General features: G+C 46.6%; 1 protein-coding gene across 1 annotated transcript; it reads right to left on the minus strand.

Moving 5' to 3' along the window:
- Window positions 1–18,428: 18,428 nt before the first annotated feature.
- Window positions 18,429–20,627, minus strand: LOC119178748 (zinc finger BED domain-containing protein 4). Its single transcript, XM_037429987.2, has one exon. The coding sequence runs from the start codon at window positions 20,491–20,493 to the stop codon at window positions 18,658–18,660; it is 1,836 nt and encodes a 611-aa protein (XP_037285884.2). The 5' UTR covers window positions 20,494–20,627; the 3' UTR covers window positions 18,429–18,657.
- Window positions 20,628–20,867: the final 240 nt, after the last annotated feature.

Consider the following 20,867-nt stretch of genomic DNA (forward strand, 5'->3'; position numbering starts at 1 on the left):
TATTTCCGACAACCGATATGCCATTTAGAGGTTGAACTTCAATAGCGTCTAAGACTTTGTCTATGTCTACAATGCCCCATGTGCGCAGTAAATGTTGCCAACAGAGGGTTTTCATCTTGCCACCATGAATTTCAACAGAGGCTGCAAACATTAGCTTTTGTTCTGCGCCAGAGTTACAACCCTAATTCATCTCGTACACACATGTAATCACAACCGATATGTTACATCCAGTTTTACCTGCCTGAATGGTCTCTTTGAGCTTTGAATAAATTTTCACGAGCATCAAAGGCTTATTTCCACGTACGGAGGAAGAAAAATAGACGTAGTATTACGTTACACGAGTGAAGCCCATTTCGTCGGCCCAACACGTGATCAAAACGTCACAGATTGCGGCAGGTTTTAGTACTTTAAGTGCTGTTCCATCTTTAAGTGACCTGTGCAAGCTGGCCAGTCTGCGCCAAACTAGCGCATTTCGACTAAAAGCTACCGGGCACTGTACTCCAATGTATCGGCAAGTCTCGTTTCTGGCATGATTTTGTGCAGAAGCTCACGTGCTAGGCCGACAATCCTGCCTTCAAAACGGCACGGCTTGCCAAGGCTGCCCACGTGTCGTCACGCTCTTTCCTTTTTTTCTTCCACGCTTATTACACTCTTGTTGCAGTGCAGTCAAGAATGGCTGACAAGGGGTTTAGCTCTGCCAAAAGCACGTACACTACGGATTGCCTCTTGCACCTCTCCCTCCCTGTGCGGAGAAAGCAAGAAAAAGAGAGCGCGTGAAATTGCCGACGTGACTAAAGTGATCAGGACGTCTTGAGGGGCTAGTTGGTTCATTCTATTCAGGTAAAAAATTGCGCTGAAATAGAAAGGACACCACAAAGAAGGAACACTTAAACAGATCGAGCGCAAACTACCAACTGTTTTTTATTGACTGTAGAACGTCGGTAAAATAGGGAACCCGTACATAGCTGCGCCGACGCGTCGAGGATCAACACGTGCTACTTAACGCACCTTATCAATCAAAAAGGACACTTCTGCACCGTAGAGCGATACCGAGGCCTCACTTACACAGCTATCACCTTTCATGTTGATGAAGAATGCTTCCAACACCTCACGAGCACACGTATCTCTGCTATGTCCCAGTATCTTAGTCTCCTGAAATAGTGGTTCACATCCACATGCTGCGCAGTGTGCAGGCAAATTTCCCATTTCACTATCTTTTTTGATCGACATCTGGTGTTCACGTATGCGATCGTTAACGCAGCGGCCTGTTTGGCCCACGTAAGATCTGCCGCAGGAAAACGGAGTCGCATATACCACTCCCACATCGCATTGCACCACCGGGTTGGCATGCTTCTTGTTACACAGGCTAGTGCGCTCATTGCCGCTCGAAATTCGCGCGCACAACCTCGAGAGCTTCTTAGGTGCAGAAAACACCATGTCAACTCCGTGCCGGTTAGCAACCTTCTTCAGGTTGTGCGTCACCCGGTGTAAATAGGGTACCACTAACGGCCTCTCACGCCCACTGGGCGCGTCTTTCAGGCACTGCTTCCGTGATCGCCCTTTTAGCTTCTTCAGGAGGGTCTCGGCCACCGCCGCCAGCACAGACTGCGGGAACGCGGCTGCCTTCAGTCGTTCAATCTGAGCACGGAAGCTGGCCTGCGGAAGCTGATCTGTTTAAGTGTTCCTTCTTTGTGGTGTCCTTTCTATTTCAGCGCAATTTTTTACCTGAATAGTGACTAAAGTGCTTGAGAGGTTTTGCAAAGTATTCCTTTCTCGCTTTTAGATTTCATTTTTTTTTTACTCAACCACCTTTCGGGCACTTGTGGTCGGAGTGCAACGCCCTTCAATGTAGCGCAGGTGCGTCAGCTGCTAAAAGCAGTGTGTATAGAAAGGCACGCATCTTTTCATTTCTTTCAAAGCGCACTGATTCACCAACGTGGTCCTGCGCGGGTGTGGGGAAGGGAGGGTGAGTGGTGCCCTTACAAGGTGTGCCCCCGGCGAGAGCAACGCGCCGTGATGCAAATGGCGTGGTTTAAAAGAAAGCTGACACCGAGTTCCAAACGAGGTCCGGTACGACTCGCAGCTTTCCGCAGCCGACGAAGATGGGCGTGGGTGGCTTCGAAGAATGCATGGCGCATTTTCGAGTGATATTCTAGTCATAAAAAAGGGAGAATTTGACGCGGCGAAAAGAAAAGAAAAATATACAGAGAGAGAGAAGGAGTTCGCATAAAGTGGTTAAACTTGACAAGGATTTCATTGCGTTTCAGGCATGATTTATTTTTTCCCTCTTTTGATTCTTTTTTCAGGTTCTGGGTTGCGTTGCATAGATCACAAAAAAGTTTCACTGCTTACTATAGCAAAGTAACGCCAAGTGCTCGCTATAGCGGCATAAAAAATTGGAATACAAGTGCTGTACGAAATAAAAAAAAGAAAGAAAGAAAGAAAGAAAAAAAAGAAAGCTTACTCGTTGGCTAAAAAATTATTCTGGCCGAATATTGAACCTCGGAATGAGCATGCATATACTTCTAGAAGGGTCAATCAAATATCTTTTCAACAGCGGAGCCGTTTGAGTTTGGTGTAAGGTGTAAATTGGTGATAGGGAAAACCTTCCCAAGAGACGATTTCACTTCGAGAGCACACACGAACCTGCGCACCGGATGTGATGTCACGCGCGGCCACCAAACCAAAAAGAGGTCTTTTCACCCTCTCCTTTATCGTCATCCGCTCCTTCATCGTTGCCGTCTTCATTCTTTTCTTCTCTCCCAGAACACTTGCCCCAATTTCTACGGCACGGGAAGTAACATCTCTGATGGGTGAATTTAGGAGAAGACAGAGACAGGATGAGAGCAAAAGATACCAATGAAAAATTTCTATCGAAAATATTTCTGCGTGAGATGATATTCGAACACGCTGACACGTGATTTGAAGATGAGCGTCTTGAACGCTTGGCTATCCAGACGTGCTAGTCTGGATAACCGATAGCTTGTCTGATTAGCTAATCACGATAGTATGACCTTGTATAGTACAGTATAATATAGGAAAACAGTTGCAAAGGAAGGGGAATAGGAGGAGGATGAGGAGGAGAGTGGAGAGTAAAACGGAACATATAAGAATGAGGTATAAAAGAAAGAAGATAGGATAAAAAAAGGGTAGAGAGACAAAGCAATATTGACCGAGAAAAGGAAAGATGGAGCAATAAGTACAGAGAGAGGGGGAGAAAGAAGGGGAAAAAAGAAATGCAGGAAGACCTGGAAAGAGAAAAATAGATATAGGTAGAGAAGATGAGAAAGAGCAAATGAAAATAGGCAGGGACAAAAGAGGCATACCCAACAGAGAGAATAGAAAAACTAAAAAAAATAGAGGCCCAAAAAAGCGAAAATTTGCAAAACTTAGAAGAACAGAACAACGAGAATTACCTAGTTCACGCCAGCTTCACCGTCTCTTCAGCATTGCGCCTTCACTTCTAGTTATCTCAATTTTTTGTCCATTCATGTGTCTGCTAAAGTGACAAAAAGTTCCCCTCGCCCAACGTATACGCAACTAAAATTGCCAATGCAGCGTGGTAGGCTCAGGCACACTGATGCAGAATCACATGTTTTGTACGCGGACACCGTTGTCCCAATAGTACCGTCGACGGCCAGTTCCCCTCGGCGCTGTTTGGACCGCACCCAGTCGCAGCACACCGAGCCTGCCACGTGCGTGGGAAGCACCAGGTGGCCGCATCGCCTGGGGACCTCATATTATCGGCGAAAACGTGGGCGCAGTAGAGCACACTATGTGCTCTATAGCGTATGCGCATACTCGCCAGAGCCGATTGCCAACGGCATTATTGGCATGGCTCTGAAAGGGCCGTCCCTCCGGAGCACAGCGACCACAGCATACTCAAAGCGCCTGTGAGGCTTCACGCTGGGTCGCAACTTCGACTGTCATTGGGAGGATGGCTAATGCACTCGGCGTTTTAAATGGCTATACGTATATTGTGAGGGGAATTTATTGCCAGGGGATGTTGTAGGCCTTTCAAGTGCACAGTCGCTCAGCATCACAAATTCTGCTCCCTAGGAGAGCGAAACCAGCCAGGTGTGTGGGTGAAAAAGTGTGTTAGTGCGCCGTTCGATCTCCCCAATCCTGCACGGGGAGAAGGCGCAGAGTAACAAGATGATAGAAAATAATCAACGAGCAAGGCAACTCTGTGGGCTCTATGCTGAGATGCTACGCAGCTTTGTTGGCGAGACTACTTCATAGCAGCCAGCCGATGTTGCCAAATGCTTACAAGGCTAATATTAGTTCAATAGAGAGGTTTCAAGTGCAGGCGCTGCGTGTCTGTCCAGGAATACCAAGCTATGCGGCATTTGTGGTTGATCAACCTACACGCAAGTGGACTATTTTCTGCGACTCGAAGGCGGCACTGCAGTCTCTACTATCAGCCTTACGCCGTGGACCGCACGAGCAGCTGGTACTAGAGATAGCAGAGGTTATACACCACCTGACTGAGAAAGGGCACCAAATTACATTTCAGTGGTTACCCAGTCACTGCGGAATCATCGGCAATGAACGGGCCGATGAAGCTGCCCGCTCAGCCCACACAGAAGATCATAAACTGCGACTACCACTTTGTAGGACAGATGCTGCACGAAAGCTCCGCAGACTTGCTCGCCAGCAAACCACATCGCAATGGAATCAGCCACACTTCAAGCATGCCCGAATGTACTCGCTTGACCCTACGCTAAGTCTTCAAGTCCCGTCGAGGCTTCGCCGAGCAGACCAGACCCTGTTATGTAGGCTGTGGTTGGGCGTTGCGTTTACCAACGCCTACGCTTTCCGCATTGGGATGGCCGACACCGCAGCCTGTGGCCACTGTGGCAAAGAGGAAACCATTCAACATATTCTTTGTGAGTGCCTAGCGTATAGTAAACAACGACTATGCCTTCGCAAGGAACTCAACAAATTAGATGATCAACCTCTGTCGGAGCAGGGAATTCTGCAGTATCGTCAGGATGCGACTTCACAGAAGAGGGCCCTGAAAGCACTACTAAACTTTTTGCGATCGACCGACCTTACTGTACGGTTGTAGCTAGGACGCCCTTCCTGTGTGTGTTTTTGTTTTTTTTTTATTAGTGCGCGTGCGTTTTTTTTCTCTATCTAACCCCTCTTTCTTGCCCCTACTTCCCCGCCCCCAGTGCTGGGTAGCAAACCAGATGCCAATATCTGGTTAACCTCCCGGCCTTTCCTTTCTCACTCTCTCTCTCTCTCTGTGCAATAGCAAAAATTTTTCGCCTGACACGGGGGAAGAATAGGAACACTTGACAAATTTGAACCATTTGAAATACATTTTTCAAAATGTTGCTCAAAACACTTACACGACTTGCGTCAGTTGCTCAGCATTGTCGTGAAAACATTCTCTTTTAATAAAAATTTTGCGAAAATGGGTTGTGGGACATGTGTGAATGTGTGTGAAGTGTGATTGCGCGTCATGGTTTTGTCACGTCTTTCTCTTTCAACTGTAATCCGAACTATAATAGCTGAACCATCGTTTTTTTTTTCTTTCTGCACATTCACATTGAGCTTACAAAGAAAATGTAGGCATTTAAGCAGGCATTGCAGCCTAAAGGTAAATACTTTAGGCGGTATATTTTTCAGAGGAACAAACAAAGTTTTTTCATATCATAAACAGAAAAGTACACTTAAGGCAGTTTTCAGAGATTTATTCTTTAACGTTTGGTCAAAGACTCCATAAAATTGTTTCTAAGAATGAACAAGAGCTCCCTCAAGTTGCTGCAGCTTTGTTGGAGTCAGCGATTGGGAAACTTTTTAACAACGCACAACATTATGGAAACTTGATTACAAGTTTTTGTTTTTCACCACCTATTACAGCCTATTGTGTGCTTCTTCAGAAAAATCACCAAGGAAGATAGTCTGCTCGGTGGTGGGGATTTACATAGTGGTAGCATGTAATTTTTCTTTCATTTGCGCAGTTCAGATTTATTCAATTGTTTGCCGAGTTTTAACGTCGATCACAGGCGTACAGGATCAGCTGTCTTGAATATGCCTTCCTGTCTTCCGGCAATATGTTCATTCTTACTTCTAATTTGCCTAATTACGGCTGTTACGAGGTCTCTTGAAACAATACTGTGCTCGGAAGTTGAAACACCGATTTAACATCCCCAAAGCGATAAACATGCCGGCAAACAGTTTATTGAAGAAGGGGTGACAGCTTTGGTTAACTATGATTTTGTGACACTTTAGCTCACAACGCTGCATCACTTCCGCTTGCGTAGAAACTGATGTTTTATAGTGCAATCAAAATATGACTAGCCACCAAAGCTATTTTTTCATTGGGAATATATATACGAAAATACGAAAAGTTTGTAGCGTATTGCGAAGGTGTTTCATAAAAATGTTTTGGTTTCACCAAGGAGTCACATGTACAAATTGAGGAATTCATTAAACATCTCAGCGTAACACCATGCGCGTTCACCATTTGGCTCAGCAGCGCAGCCAGCTAAATTTACGGTGGATGAAGGGAGGGGGGAAGGGCGAGGTTAACGCATGAAACATTCTCTTTATAGCTTCGACGATAAGTTGGCAAAAATTACGGGAAGGAAAATATAAAACAAGCATGATACAGAGGAAGTAAAAAGTATGACAGAAAACAAAGAGGCAATCGCTGCTAACAGAAAAGTCGACACACCTTCAACTACCTTACAGAACACAAACACCTCTACACCCGATGTTAATACTATCAGAAAATGCACTCATCCCCATACAGGATGTTTTTAGGTTTGTAGAGGCCGCAGGTCTTCTAAACAAACTGTAAACAGAAATTTGTTTTTCGCCTCACATTTGAACCCTATTGCCACGTTCCATTTCCCAAGTTTTGTTATCGTCCGAAAACACTACACAATTCTCAGCGCAAACCGCGCCTGCATTTTTTGAGAAGCTTCCAGAGGGTACTAGATCATTTCGATTAGATCAAGCCTACCCTGCGAACTGTACAGACTATTCTGGAACCTACGCCACCGCCAGCGATAACGCTAGAACATTCGACGGCAAGAGTATAAATGCCGACGCGCTTCGCCGCTTGTCAGTTGTTGATCGAAGGCCGACGCTCCGTTCGCCGCTATCAGTCCGAGACTGCTATCTGTGCAAGACTGCTGCTGTAATTGGACTTTCCCTTTACCGGGCACAGGTTCGCCCAAATAAACAGTTAAATCCCAACACGAAGTCTCCTGTCTTCGGCCACGTCACGACCCCATGACATCCGGTGGAGGTGCTGCTTCGTTCATGTACCGGACGCCCCCGTCAAGCCGTGAACCCAGCCTACGTCACGGAGAAGACACCGACGCCAACCAAGAGCAGCGAACAAGCTGCCGACAGCAAGGTCTCCCACCGGAGTAAGAGCTTCTACAAGACAAGGCGCGGAAGACCAAGGCCATGACCTTGACTGCAGCGACAATGACAACCGGAGCATCCCAGCCCGCGATCGTCATTCATCAACCCAGGGAACCACCAACGTTCCATGGGTCATCGTTTGAAGACCCGGAAACTTGGCTGGAAACATACGACCGTGTGGCCGCCCTCAACCACTGGGACAAAGAAGAAAAGCTCCGTCGTGCGTACTTCTACCTGGACGACACCGCAAAGACCTGGCTAGAGAATCGGGAGGCCACGCTTCGAACGTGGGATGTCTTCTGTGGTGCATTTCTGCAAACGTTCGCGAGCGTCGCTCGCAAAAAGAGGGCCGCTGCTCTACTAGAGACCCAGGTTCAGCTACCAAATGAAAAGGTTAGAATTTTCACAGAGGAGATGACCCGCCTATTCCGTCACGCTGACCCAGACATGTCTGAGGAGAAGAAAGTTCGTTTCCTCATGCGAGGGGTCAAACAGGAGCTCTTCGCGGGACTAATGAGGAATCCACCAAACACCGTCCAAGAATTTGTATCCGAGGCGACCACCATCGAAAAAACCCTGGACATGCACACCAGACAGTATAATCGTCGCCTGGCTCCAGAATGCGCTGCTGCTCAAGCCAGTGACTCCGAAGACCTGCGTGAAACGATCCGAGCGATCGTACAGGAAGAGCTGCGCAAACTGTTGTCTTCGGCGCAGCCTCAAGTGGATTCGATCGCCGACATTGTGCGAGAAGTTTGGCAATCGCTTCGAATTCCCCGAACACCGCTACCCGAGCCAGAAACTATGAGCTACGCCGCTGGAGTGCGCCACAACGCTCCTCCCCTTCCATGCCAAAACGCCGCCCCGTCGCACTTTCGTCGCCGGACGCCACCACCCCCACCGACGTCCTACCGTTCCCCAGCGGGCCAGCGCAGTGCGCCGAGTAAAACGGACGTTTGGCGTGCACCTGACAACCGCCCGCTCTGCTAACACTGCGGCGAGGCCGGGCACACATACCGCCGTTGCCAGTACCGACAGATGGGACTGCGTGGCTTCGCCGTCAATGCACCACGTCCGCAGCCAGGCGAACGGCCACGTGACATCGCCGACTACCTGACAGGAACTCAGTGGACACCACGAAGTCCTTCCCGTTCGCCGTCGCTCAGCCGCCGCATGTCACCGCACCCCCGGCAGTACTCCGGCCCAACGAGGGGCTGGTCTCTTAGCCCCTATCCGGGAAACTGAGGGCAGCAACCGATGGAGGTGCGGTTGCTGTGCGACGAACTACCGAAGATCCTCCTCCGACGACGACGCCGCGACGGAGCTTTCCGAACACAACGCCAACCAGGCAAAGCCCTGACGGCGAAACCTCACTTACCGAAGGTGACCTGACGACGCAACATGAAAGCAGCGGAACAAGCCGACGCAGCCGTGGCCCGACGCCACGCCCAAACTGTAATGCGAGACGGCGAACTAGCGACCTCGACGTTCGTATCGACGGCCACTGTTACACCGCTCTCGTCGATACTGGAGCCGACTACTCCGTCATCAGAGGGTCGTTCGCCGCGAAGTTAAAGAAAGTTATGACAGCTTGGGAAGGCCCTGAAATCCGCACAGCCGGAGGTCATCTAGTAACGCCTGCAGGAATCTGCACAGCGAGAGTCACCATTAACGGCCGCATTTATCCTACAGACTTCGTAGTCCTACAGCGTTGCTCGAGAGATGTCATCCTTGGCATGGACTTCTTATGCCTCCATGGTGCTGTCATCAACCTAAAAACAAAGTCGATAAAGTTATCCACAGAAGAAGCACTACCGCCGCGCACGCCGTCAGGAAACCGTGCCTTGAATGAGGTGGAAGAACAAGTCACCATTCCGCCTCGCTCAAGCGTCATTATTTCAGTCGGCGCTCCTAGATCACCTCACTTGGAAGGCGTCGTTGAAGGCAGTCAGCATCTGTTGGTCACGCGAAATATTTGCGTCGCAAGAGGAATCGCAGAGCTGCGGGGAGGCAAAGCAACGGTTCTGCTCACGAATTTCATCAATGAGTACAAACATGTGAACAAAGGAACAACAGTCGCATTCATCGAAGAAGTTGTCGAAGCCACCAGTGCTTTCGCCCTTGCCGATTCTGCGGAACCTGCTCAGAGAAGCCAAGCCCCTCCCATAGCTTTAGATATCAATCCCAGACTTATGAACCATAAGCAAGAACAGCTCAAAGCCCTGCTCCTGCAATACGAAGATTGCTTTTCGTCGTCATCAAAAATTCGGCAGACCGCAATCACAAAACATCATAACCGAAGAAAATGCCAGACCACTCCGTTAGAGTCCGTACAGGGTTTCGACACGAGAACGTGAGGCCATGAAGAGACAAGTTGATGAAATGCTGCGGGATGACATTATCCAGCCATCCAAGAGTCCATGGGCATCCCCTGTGGTGTTAGTGAAGAAAAAGGATGGGACCCTACGTTTCTGCGTCGATTATCGCCGCCTGAACAAAATCACAAGAAAGGACGTGTATCCTCTTCCACAAATAGACGACGCACTTGATCGGCTCCATAACGCCAAGTACTTTTCGTCAATGGACCTCAAGACTGGCTATTGGCAAATCGAAGTCGAGGAAAGAGACCGAGATAAGACGGCGTTTATAACACCGGACGGCCTCTTCGAGTTCAAGGTGATGCCCTTCGATCTTTGCTCAGCGCCTGCAACTTTTCAACGCGTTATGGATACAGTACTGGCAGGATTGAAGTGGCAGACTTGCCTTGTGTACTTGGACGACGTTGTCGTGTTTTCCTCGAGTTTCGACGAGCATCTTCGGCGCCTTGAAGCTGTACTTCAAGCCATCAAGACGTCCGGACTCACACTGAAGCCAGAAAAGTGCAGATTTGCGTACGAGGAGCTCTTGTTTCTGGGGCACGTTATTAGCAAGTCTGGAGTTCGTCCCGACCCACGGAAAACAGCCGTCATTGCCGATTTCCCGCCACCCACTGACAAGAAGGCAGTGCGCCAATTTCTGGGCCTGTGCGCCTATTATAGGCGGTTCGTGAAAAACTTCGCCCGCATCGCCAATCCTCTCACTAACCTTACCAAGGCCGACGTGGAGTTCAAGTGGGAAACGCCGCAGGAACACACTTTCCAGGAGCTTAAACATCGCCTCCAGACGCCTCCGTTACTTGCCCATTTCGACGAATTTGCCGAGACAGAAATACACACAGACGCAAGCAGCATAGGTCTTGGCGCCGTTCTTGTCCAGAGGGCTGACGGACTTGAAAGGGTTATTAGTTACGCCAGCCGATCGCTATCCAAAGCAGAAGCCAATTATTTCACAACAAAAAAGGAGTGCCTCGCCATCATCTGGGCTACGTCGAAATTTCGCCCCTAAGTGGAGGGCTCCGGAAATTTCGACCTGCTGGGGTTCTTTAACGTGCACACAAATCTGAGCACACGGGCCTACGACATTTCCGCCTCCATCGTAAATGAAGCCGCTGCAGCCGGGATTTGAACCCACGACCTGCGGGTCAGCAGTCGAGTACCTTAGTCACGAGACCACGGCGGTGGGGCTGCCATTTTCCACGCGATATTCCAACTTGTTGCTATCGCATTTACTGCTTCGTTCTTGCAATGAAACTGTGAATTTTAATACTTGAGTTCTTTAACACGCACATAAATTTAAGCCCATGGGTGTTCATGCATTTCGCCCACGTGCAAATGCTGCCGCGGTAGCCAGAAATCCAGCCCGTGTATTCGTACTTAGCAGTGGGACACGTTTCTTGTTAAACTGTCAAAAAGCGTATGGTTGCAACATTCTCATCGGTTATAGAATCAGGTAACACTTACCAAAAGAAAAGCATGTTCATGTACAACCAAAATCACTAGTAAGCAGACTGTTACAGCAGTCAGCTCTGCTGAAAAGAACACACTGTGACATGGCCACCCAAACGTAGTTCTTCCATTTGCTTTTTTTTATTGCTTTACTGCTTGTGCACTTCATGACGCTTCTTAGTATCCCACGGGGATACAACTTCCTGTGTCTCTTGGGAAATCACGGAACGCACCGCCATCTAGCACACGCCCAAAATTCACCATACCATTCCAAGATACTTTGTAGGCATCCTAAAGCACGTTCTTTATCTAGTTTCTCTTCCTGGCCCTGTGTCACAATTTTGCGAGTGTAACCTGGCTGAGAGACACTGCGCAAAACACACCCAAAGGAAAACGTAATCCGAAGAGAAAAGCTCGTTGGTATAGCTGTCGCGTCGGTGAGAAGTTGCGTTGCCTTGCAGTGTCCCCAGGGTGTACTTCCGGGTGCTGCAATATCGCCATTCCTGATGACCACTGGCTAAGTCGATGTCCGGCAATGACTCCGTTCGTGAGATTGTATATAACGCGTTATATAAAACGATCGGGTTCTCAGTTCCCGAAACGTTAAGTAACGCTGAACAGAACAAATGCGACTGAATAAATTAAATAAGTGTTAACTTGTGCAGAGAATACCGGAGCACCCAATTAAGCACATCCATGTATTGAAGCCATTGGAGCCCAAAGAAACACAGAAAACGAAGCCAAGAAAGGTCACCACCAGTGCTAATGCCCGTGTTGTTCTCTGCTCTGAACTGCAATGGCTTCAGCCTGCATCATCCAACTCACCCGAAAAAAATCGTTACAAAGTACAAGTCATTGAAGTACTAAAAAGTTTTAGTTTGCGCACTAAAAACTCACGTACTTCTCTTGTATAATTTTGTGTTTGGTTTTTTTCTGTATTTTTTCAGTGTGTTTTTCTCTCCCATTGTTTATCTTATTTTGTCGTTATTCCCCTTTCTTTCGTTATTTCTCTTTGTTTCTTATTTCTATTAATTTCTCTCGCTATCTGTCGCTCTCGCTTTTTTTCTATTCGTTTGTGCTCGTACTCTCACCTAGTCAAGGTATTACATCTCATGCGGCTCAAATTGACGCATTGTGAGAGTGCGCGCCGCGCGCACGTGTTCTCGAGGTGAGGCAGAAGATGAAGAAGAAGACGACGAGAGTATACTCCGGCCGAGCTCATGTTAGGAAAGCACAAGCTGATTCGTGATGACGTAGTCTTCGCTAGCGCGAAGTGGCAGAATGCCTGGCTTAATAAAGAGCGCTTCAGTCGAAAGCGCAGATAGCATAATTAAACGACCAAACGATGCCTTATGAATTAACAATTTTTTATAGATTGATTTATATGTGAAGTTTAACGTCCCTAAACCACCACATGATTATGAGCGACGCTGATGTGGAGGGCTCCGGAAATTTCGATCACCCGGCGTTCTTTGACCTGCACCAAAATCTTCTATCTTTTTAAAATGTGTTTTTCCACAATCCAGCATGGACCATGGTCATTCCATTCGCATGCAGGATTTTTTTATTTAAAAGGGTTCTGAAACACATTTTTAAATAACCACGCAATGAATTCACTAAAACAACTTATTCTGCACGAGTTCAACAAAGCATAAATTTTAAGAATACGTGCAGTACGAACGGAGATACAAAGCTTTGCCACAGGATGCAATTGCAGTAATTCTTCACTCGTCCTGACGAAAGCACTCAAAGCTAAGCAGGGGAGGGGAAGAGAGATGGCTTGGGTAAAGAAAATACGTCGCGCACCCCTCATGACCTTGATCACTTTATTTTTTTTCCTTCAATTACGCGGCTTTTTCAGTCTGGTCACGCGCGCTCACGTGGACAAGTCGTGACCTCCCATGGCGATCTCTGTAACGACCAAGCGCGCCATGTTCAAATCAGCCAATGGCTGATAGAAGGCCTTCTACGAGCAATCTTTGAGCGTCTTTTGCCATTTGTCAAGACTAGAGAAAGTAATTTTTTGGCAATTTTGACAATTTATTTTGAATTTCAGGCCACGTGCTGCGCTATATTACTTGGCTAGCATGTTCTTGGGAGCCTTTACTACCAATTAGCAGCGTTTTTTGACCATGCTCAGAAAGTATTACAGGGCTGCTTTAACATTTTCGGCATTTTAGACACTTAGCTAAAAAAAATTTGTGCAACCGAGGCTTCTCCTCTCTATGCCTGCAAACCCAGTGAAGGAGATACGCACAAAGTTGGTGAAAATAATTGGCCAAAATGATTATGTAAAATAAGTAATAAATCTTCTATAGACATTCTCTTTCATAACCTCCTCGCATGTACTTTGTAATCACTCACATAATTCATTTAGTCACTTCGCCTTCATGATGTGGGCTTTGACAATGTTCTTGTCGGCACGTAAGGCACGTCTTTCTGCATACTCAGTCAGCCTTTAGCCATCCATAACAAGCAAGATCATTTAGTAAGAAGATTTGCCTTAATTGTGAAGCTCCGGAAGCACAAAATGGTGCCTTTCTTAATGAGAAAAGATGTCTGTACAAGCAGAACAGGTGCAGGCCATTGGTCTTTAGCCTGAACTAAAAAAAAATCTAGAAAAACATTCTGAAGATCTCCTCCACTTTGTTCAGTACATGTTGTGTTCTAGTTTCCCAATTTTTGTGTACTGCTTCATAAGAACATAAAAAGTTTCCAAAGCAGCTGAAGCAGCTGTGACGTATAGAATTTTTACTTCAATCCTTTTTTTTTCGTCAATAACAGCTGTGCTCATTTAGAGTTGCAGTTTGCAAGTGTTACAACGTTCTCGATCGTACCAACCAGGGCTTTCAAGGATAAACACGCTTTTAATATCAATTTATGACAGGGATTGTGATGAGACACGCTAAAAAGCAACTGAACGACGTTTGCATTCTTTGTTGAGGGAAATTTGACTTACTCTCGTTTCCAGAAAAAAAAAAGCAAAACTACGCTATAAAAGATCCCTCCAACTGATCCGACAATGAAGACACCGGAACTTGTTAGCGCTGTGAATACTGTGTTCAATAATAAATGTGTTGGTGGATGAACTGATTAAATATAATCAAATAAGAATGAAATGCAACTCACTGATAGCAATGCGCGCAAATGAGTAGCTCACGCCACTTGTATGTTTAAAGCACAGGTCAAGTGCCTGTCAGCCCAAGTAACGTTACCTAATGTGGAGATATATGAGCGCACAAAGTAGAAGCAAACGCACTTGACAGGAAAGACGCTCGTTACCTATTTTATCCCTCTTTTGAAATTATAACACCAAGTTTCAAGTAAAAGTCGATATTTTCGAGCAGCCAAACTCAAACACCATCGTATCGCCCGCGTTAGCTTATGGCGGACTCAAAGAGCTGACAAAGTCGTTGATTATCTCGTGAACAATGCACTTCAACGTACTATCGCGCTCAGTATGAGCTACACCACGCGAACGCGTGGCCGAGCGCACTGCAAGGTTGTACAGTAACGTCGATCGTGACATAATTTCGAGTTTTCGGGAGAGAGTTGGCTGATCCTGCGAATATGCATCATCCCCACATGCTTGCTTTCACCCTCTCTCTTCTTTATTTGGAAGAACCTTTCGCACTTAGTTTCGCTCGCTGATTCTGTGTTATTGAAAAACATTTTGAGCGACTTCACCACCCACAAGACGTGTCGTGCGAATCTTATCAAAGATTGAGCGTTAACTTTGTGTGTTTTGAAAAATTTGTGCAGGAATGGAAATGAAAGTGCTGTTATACTTGAATTTGGTACTTTCAGATTGCGTCATGCTTATCGAGAAAATAGAAAGCTTGCGACGTCTCGGGCTGAGCAGTATTTTCTGTAATAATTTTTAGCAGACCTGTGCTGCGCTGCCAATGCCCAATGTGTGGCCAATAATACCGTTTCGGTGATCGCTAGCAGCCTTTATTCTATGGGCGAGGCAGCTGTTACTATGCTTGTTTACAACTACGCTGATAATACATTTTAATAACACTAGTTATGAACATATACCACTCTCCAGTCAGTTCGCCAAGGAAATAGGGAAGCAGAAAGCGCTTTTCATGGATACGCCAACGTGAGGTCGTGTTCAGTGTTCTCAAATAATAAACTTACCTGGCTTTACAAAATAATTGTGTGGTCATCAAAAGAGAGCAAAGCACTGTTACAATAAAAAAGGTAACTGATATTTAAGTGATAACAAAAGCTTTGCCGTTTTTACTTTTAGTTCTCTTGTTTAATGTCCATAAAGTGTTGCTTAAAATAACGAAGGAAAGTCAATTATGAACAGAATATTACCACGAGTACTGTAAAAAGGCAGAATTGTGCACAAAAAATAAAACGAAATGAAGTTAAACTAAGATGCACTCCATAAGAAGCAAGTACATGGGAATTTCTATTCCAGCCAATAACTTCTTCGATAGGGCTTAGCTGCGGTAACCTCCCTGTCCTTCCGCTTAAACTTTCCTCCTCCTCCTCCTCCTTAGCTGTGGACCCAGTGCTGAATGGCTGCTGATGAACCGATGACGCGTCAGCGCTGATAGTATTAAGATGCAGGAATATGACTGACGGGAAAGGAAAGCAGATGAAGTGGTCGCCACGCCTTAGTAGCGGATCATGGCCCTTTGCATGGCAATCACATCCTGAATTTCGGACGGTAGTGACGCGTACAAATTGTCAATGAAACTGCGTTCATTTTGGAGATATCCATTCTTCTTCGACAGCGCTCGATAGCTCATCGACGGATGAACTGTGTAAACCTCTTTTACGCAGCCTGACCTTCATTCTTCCCCATAAGGACTCGATGATGTTGACGTCTGCCCTATTTGGGGACCCACTTCAAGCACCACACCTCTCGCATGTATGGAAGCTCTACAACAACCTTTTCAGTGTGAACAGGAGACAAGTCTTGCTGAAACAGGAAGTCCCCGTCAGGAAAAGTCCCGTCCAATGCGTAAGGTATCATGACATAATCGAGGATGTCGCAGTACTTTACCGATGTCAGGTGTCCCTCAATGCGGTGCAAAACACCAAGCTCATCACGGGACATAACGCCCCAAACATTCACAGCCGTTCGTCAGCTCGTTGCTACTTCTTGCACGTAGAGGGGGCCGTACCGGGAATTGACAGGGCGCCACACACATTGCTTTTAGTCCCAGCGTGTAGTGCACGTGGACTCGTCAGAAAAAAGTACTATTTTCTAGTTTTCCGTGGTCCAGGAGCCGTGTTCTTTTGTGAAGTTAAGACGCGCCATCCTGTTAGACAAGGAGAGGCACGGCTTCTGGGCCGCAATGTGGCTCTTCAGTTTACCTTCTGCTAGCCGTCGTTTTATTGTGAACGTGCTTGCAGACACTCCAGTGGCCACACTGATCTCTCTGACAGTATTGAGGGGCTTGTCTTCACGGCGTCGCGGATGTCGGCACCCTGAGCAGCAGTCGTTGCACGAGGGTGCCGTTTATGTGGAGCACCGCTGATAAACTTGGATTATGCAATTTATGTTCTTATTTGAGGTTTATTTTTTTCCTGTACATAGGAAAAAACGAAGCAAAAGCAAAAGGCTGTAAAGCCCGACGGAGGCTTTTGCTCCGAAATACGGTCGGGTACACAACTTAGACGCAGATAAAAAACTACTTCTTACACAAAGACTAACAATCAGCACATTATAATCAGACAAAGAAACGCTACATTGTGAAAAATAATAGAACAATATGCATAACTAAAAACAAAATACCCTTAAAGAAAGACATCAGTATCGCAATATGTAAAATAGGTGAGATCGAAAACATATTTGCAGACATACTTTTCTAAAGTAAACAACAACATTGAAACTATACAGTTAACAATTAGTACACATAAAGTAATAACTAATCGAACTATTATATTAAACATATTCAATGCAATTATGAAGGAGAATTCCTGAATGGACTTTTGCAACTTTTTTTATTTGGGTCAACTACATTTTCTAGTTTGTTGAGGTGACTGCGTATTTGATAGTCACTATGTGGCTGACCATAGGTGATCCTAGTTCTCGGTTTTGTTATGCCAGGTGTACGGAGACAGTACTCAACACGCCGAGAAGAATCAAACATGGGGTCAAGCAGGACCAGCACCTGGCGTTGCCACGCTAGGTGCTGGCCCTGCCATATACTCGCAGGCGCGCGCTGCGTTGCTTTCACGCATGCGCGTTTCAGTGCGTCCGGCATTCCTCTGTCTCGAAAAGAGGCAGACGCAGTGCTGTCTAGGTAAGACATTGATTGGCGCCCAATGCAGCATGTCGCATTTCGCGCTGGTTGCCGTTCGGCAGCGCTGATAGACGGTGTTCGTGCGTGGCGTCAGACTATAGTGTGCTCGCGTTTTGCTAACGTGGCGTCGCTGAGCCCAGCGTGCGCGTGCGTCAACGTTACGTTGGAGTATATTGAACCCTTCATGATGCACTCGAGGCCGTTTCGCAAGCTCCACATATACCAAATTTGGGGTTCGTGAAGTCAATGGATTACAAATGTATATGACTGGTGCAAACGTGATAATCATGACACGTGTGTCATGTAAGAACATGACAACATACTACGCTCATAGCATGCTTGCGGCCGTCTCGCTAGCTCCACATGTACTAAATTTGGCATCACGTGACGTCAATAGATAATGAAAGTAAACGAGACATCCATACATGATAATCATGACACGGAAGTCGTGTACGGCATAATTTACCTCCACCTCGTAACGATGTGGTGATTCGAAAGTGGCATATCAACCTTCTCCATTCGTGCTTCGCATATCATCGATTACCACTGTACGTGGGATCTACCAATTTTTTTTTGTTGATATGATATATAAGGAGGTGTTGGTGCGCCATTATGGCACCGGCTACTCCTTAGCCGTTGAATGAAACTTGAACACGTATCTTGGAGCAAAACATACAAAGCAGTGCATGGAAAATAGAAAACTCGGGCACATATATGCAAAGACACACTTATACGCACATATCACAACATAATGGTAAGGAAATGTTCGAAAGTGAATAAATGAAGTCTCTCATATTGTCCCTCATTAATATTCGGTCCACCAGCACAAAACAGCAAAGCACAGTCCGGTCCTTATAAAGATGCATTCGCTCGTATGTACATAATAGTCGACACGTCATTCATTTCACAACACACACATGATGGGTGTTACATGATACTGTACATAATAAGTAGGGGTGTGCGAATATGAAATTTTTCGAATACGAATCGAATACGAATATTCATGTTCGAATATCGAATCGAATATCGAATATCAAAGGACAAATGCCTCTACAGTAACAATAATTTAAGATGTATTTAAAAAAATACACAACAGCCTGTCTGTTAACACAACATACACTGTTATTTGGAACACAATGCAAGTAATGACTAGCTGTTATCATGAAACATAATGACTACATGTTATCATGGAGGAATATGAGTTGCTCCACATGATCAGGCAGGAGGCGCTCCCTCCGAACAGAGACAACCTCCCCTGCTACTGAAAAGGCACGCTCGCTTGGAACTGAAGTGGCTGGTATGGGCAAGTACTTGGGGCAAAGCTTTGCCAGAATGGGGTATCTGAAGGTGCCCACAGTCCGCCACCAGTCACATGGGTCACTGTCTTTCTTCAGTAGGGCTTCTTCAGAATACGCTTTAATTTTCCATTCTGAAGTAGACAGTGGTGTACTTGCTACTTGACTACTTGCAAGATTATCAAATGCACTCCAAACATCAGAGGATGGCTGCACAAACTGTTGTGGCTCCTGCACTTTTGCTGCTGGCTGCACGACTTCCACAGCAGGGCATAGGGCAACATCCTGAAGCACCAGATCTTTCAGCCACACCAACTTTTGTTTGTTGTTTCTGAATACCGTTGACTTGAAGCGTGGGTCCAAAAACATAGCCAAGCATGCTTCTTTGTCCTCGGTATATAAGGGGAATCTGGTATTGAGAGACCTTGCCAGTTCCTTATGAAAGCCTGTTGTGCCGCTAAAGTTGCTGAGGCAACTTAGCATACCAAAAATAATTGGTATCTGAGTGGAAAGTGATGGGTATTTGTCTGCGCTAGTTATCACAGTTGCATCATATAAGGGCTTCAGTGCGTCCAGATATTCAAGAGCCTCTTTCCATTCTGCTGAGCAGAGACCATCAATGCTGCAATTTGACGTTGCCAGCTCAACAGAGACAGCCTCCTTCAAGTCCAAGAGGCGGGACAGCATTAGGTATTGGCTGTTCCACCTCGTATCTACATCTTGCACCAGACGAAGTGGATCCTTGCCCATCTTCTTCTGGTACTCATCTAATCTCTTTTGCGCAGACGAGCTGTGCTTATAGTGGCCTACGATGTGCCTCGCTTTCTTGCACAGACGGCCAATTGACGGTGTGTTGGAGATTGCATCGTGAATTGCTAGCTGCAGGGTGTGGGCGAAACACGCACGCTCAGTCCACGGGAGCCTTCTGACCGCGGCACGGATGTTGCGTCCGTTATCTGTGACGATGTATTTGCGGCAGCCATCCGGTATTTCCCATTCCGCGCACATCTCGACAAGCATTTGCGCAATGTTTTCGGTGGAGTGGCTAACAAGTTCCATGTGGCGAGTGTTAAGCGTGAACCGCTTCATCCTAAAACTTGGAGTGAGAAGGTGGCAAGTGAAGCTCACATAACTCTCGTTGGCGCGTGATGTCCACATGTCGCTGGTAAAGGTGACTGCAGATGTTCCCCCTTCGAAAGCACTGCTGAGCTCGTCCTTCACTTTCTTCCGTGTGTCATCAAACAAACGCGGAACAAGGGTACGTGAAAGCGTGGTGCGCGACGGTAGGCGATAGTTAGGCACAGCCTCTGCCATGAGTTCCTTAAATCCGCGGTCTTCAACAAAACTATATGGTTGCAAATCAAGCGCTACCATGGCAGCCACCTTGGCATTGAGTGCTTGAGTTTTCTTTTCCGACAAAGGGTCAGTGCGGTGCACAAAATCAAATATCATTGACTGGTCTTTCTCTGGCGCACCTGCTGCAGTCATCCGGTACTCCTTCATCGCGGTTGGGTGCTGTTTTAGATGGTTAACAAGAGGACTAGTCGTACCCGTCGGCGTTTTAAGTGTTGCGCCGCATGTCTTGCACTGCGCCAACGACGACGATGTCTTCACAAAGTGCTTCCAGATAGCGCTTCTTTCCCTTCGTTTCGGCGCCGTGTCTTGATTGTTCCTCCGTTTCGCAGGCGAGTCGTCATAGCCTCCGCTATCTGCCATGGCACTTATGGCAGCTAGCAGAACTGATCGTAGCGGCTAACAGCACTAGCCAACGCCGCTGACCCTACTAACGTAGCACTGTGCACTACATGGCGCACTACCACTACTCAGGCGCTCTGGTGGCCAGCACGAAAAATATTTATATGCATATACAAATATATAAAACTGAAAGGTCAGCGGATGATTACCGTTTCATATATTCAATATGTTTAGAATGCAGTCCAAGTTATTTAATGCATACTTGCCGGAAATACGACGTAACTTAGCAATAAAATCCCGAGTTGAGACTAACCGCTTTCTAGCTTGTTGTATAACTGTGCGACTGCTCACGTGCGGAACTTCCTCGAAAAAGGAAATAATTGCGACGTCATGGT

The sequence above is a fragment of the Rhipicephalus microplus genome, unplaced genomic scaffold (genome assembly GCF_043290135.1).
Source record: "Rhipicephalus microplus isolate Deutch F79 unplaced genomic scaffold, USDA_Rmic scaffold_120, whole genome shotgun sequence".
In the NCBI taxonomy this organism is placed as follows: domain Eukaryota; kingdom Metazoa; phylum Arthropoda; class Arachnida; order Ixodida; family Ixodidae; genus Rhipicephalus; species Rhipicephalus microplus.

Bases quoted from the DNA above. Each gene is read 5' to 3' on its own strand.
- LOC119178748 (XM_037429987.2), bottom strand. From the start codon at position 20,493: ATGGCAGATAGCGGAGGCTATGACGACTCGCCTGCGAAACGGAGGAAC.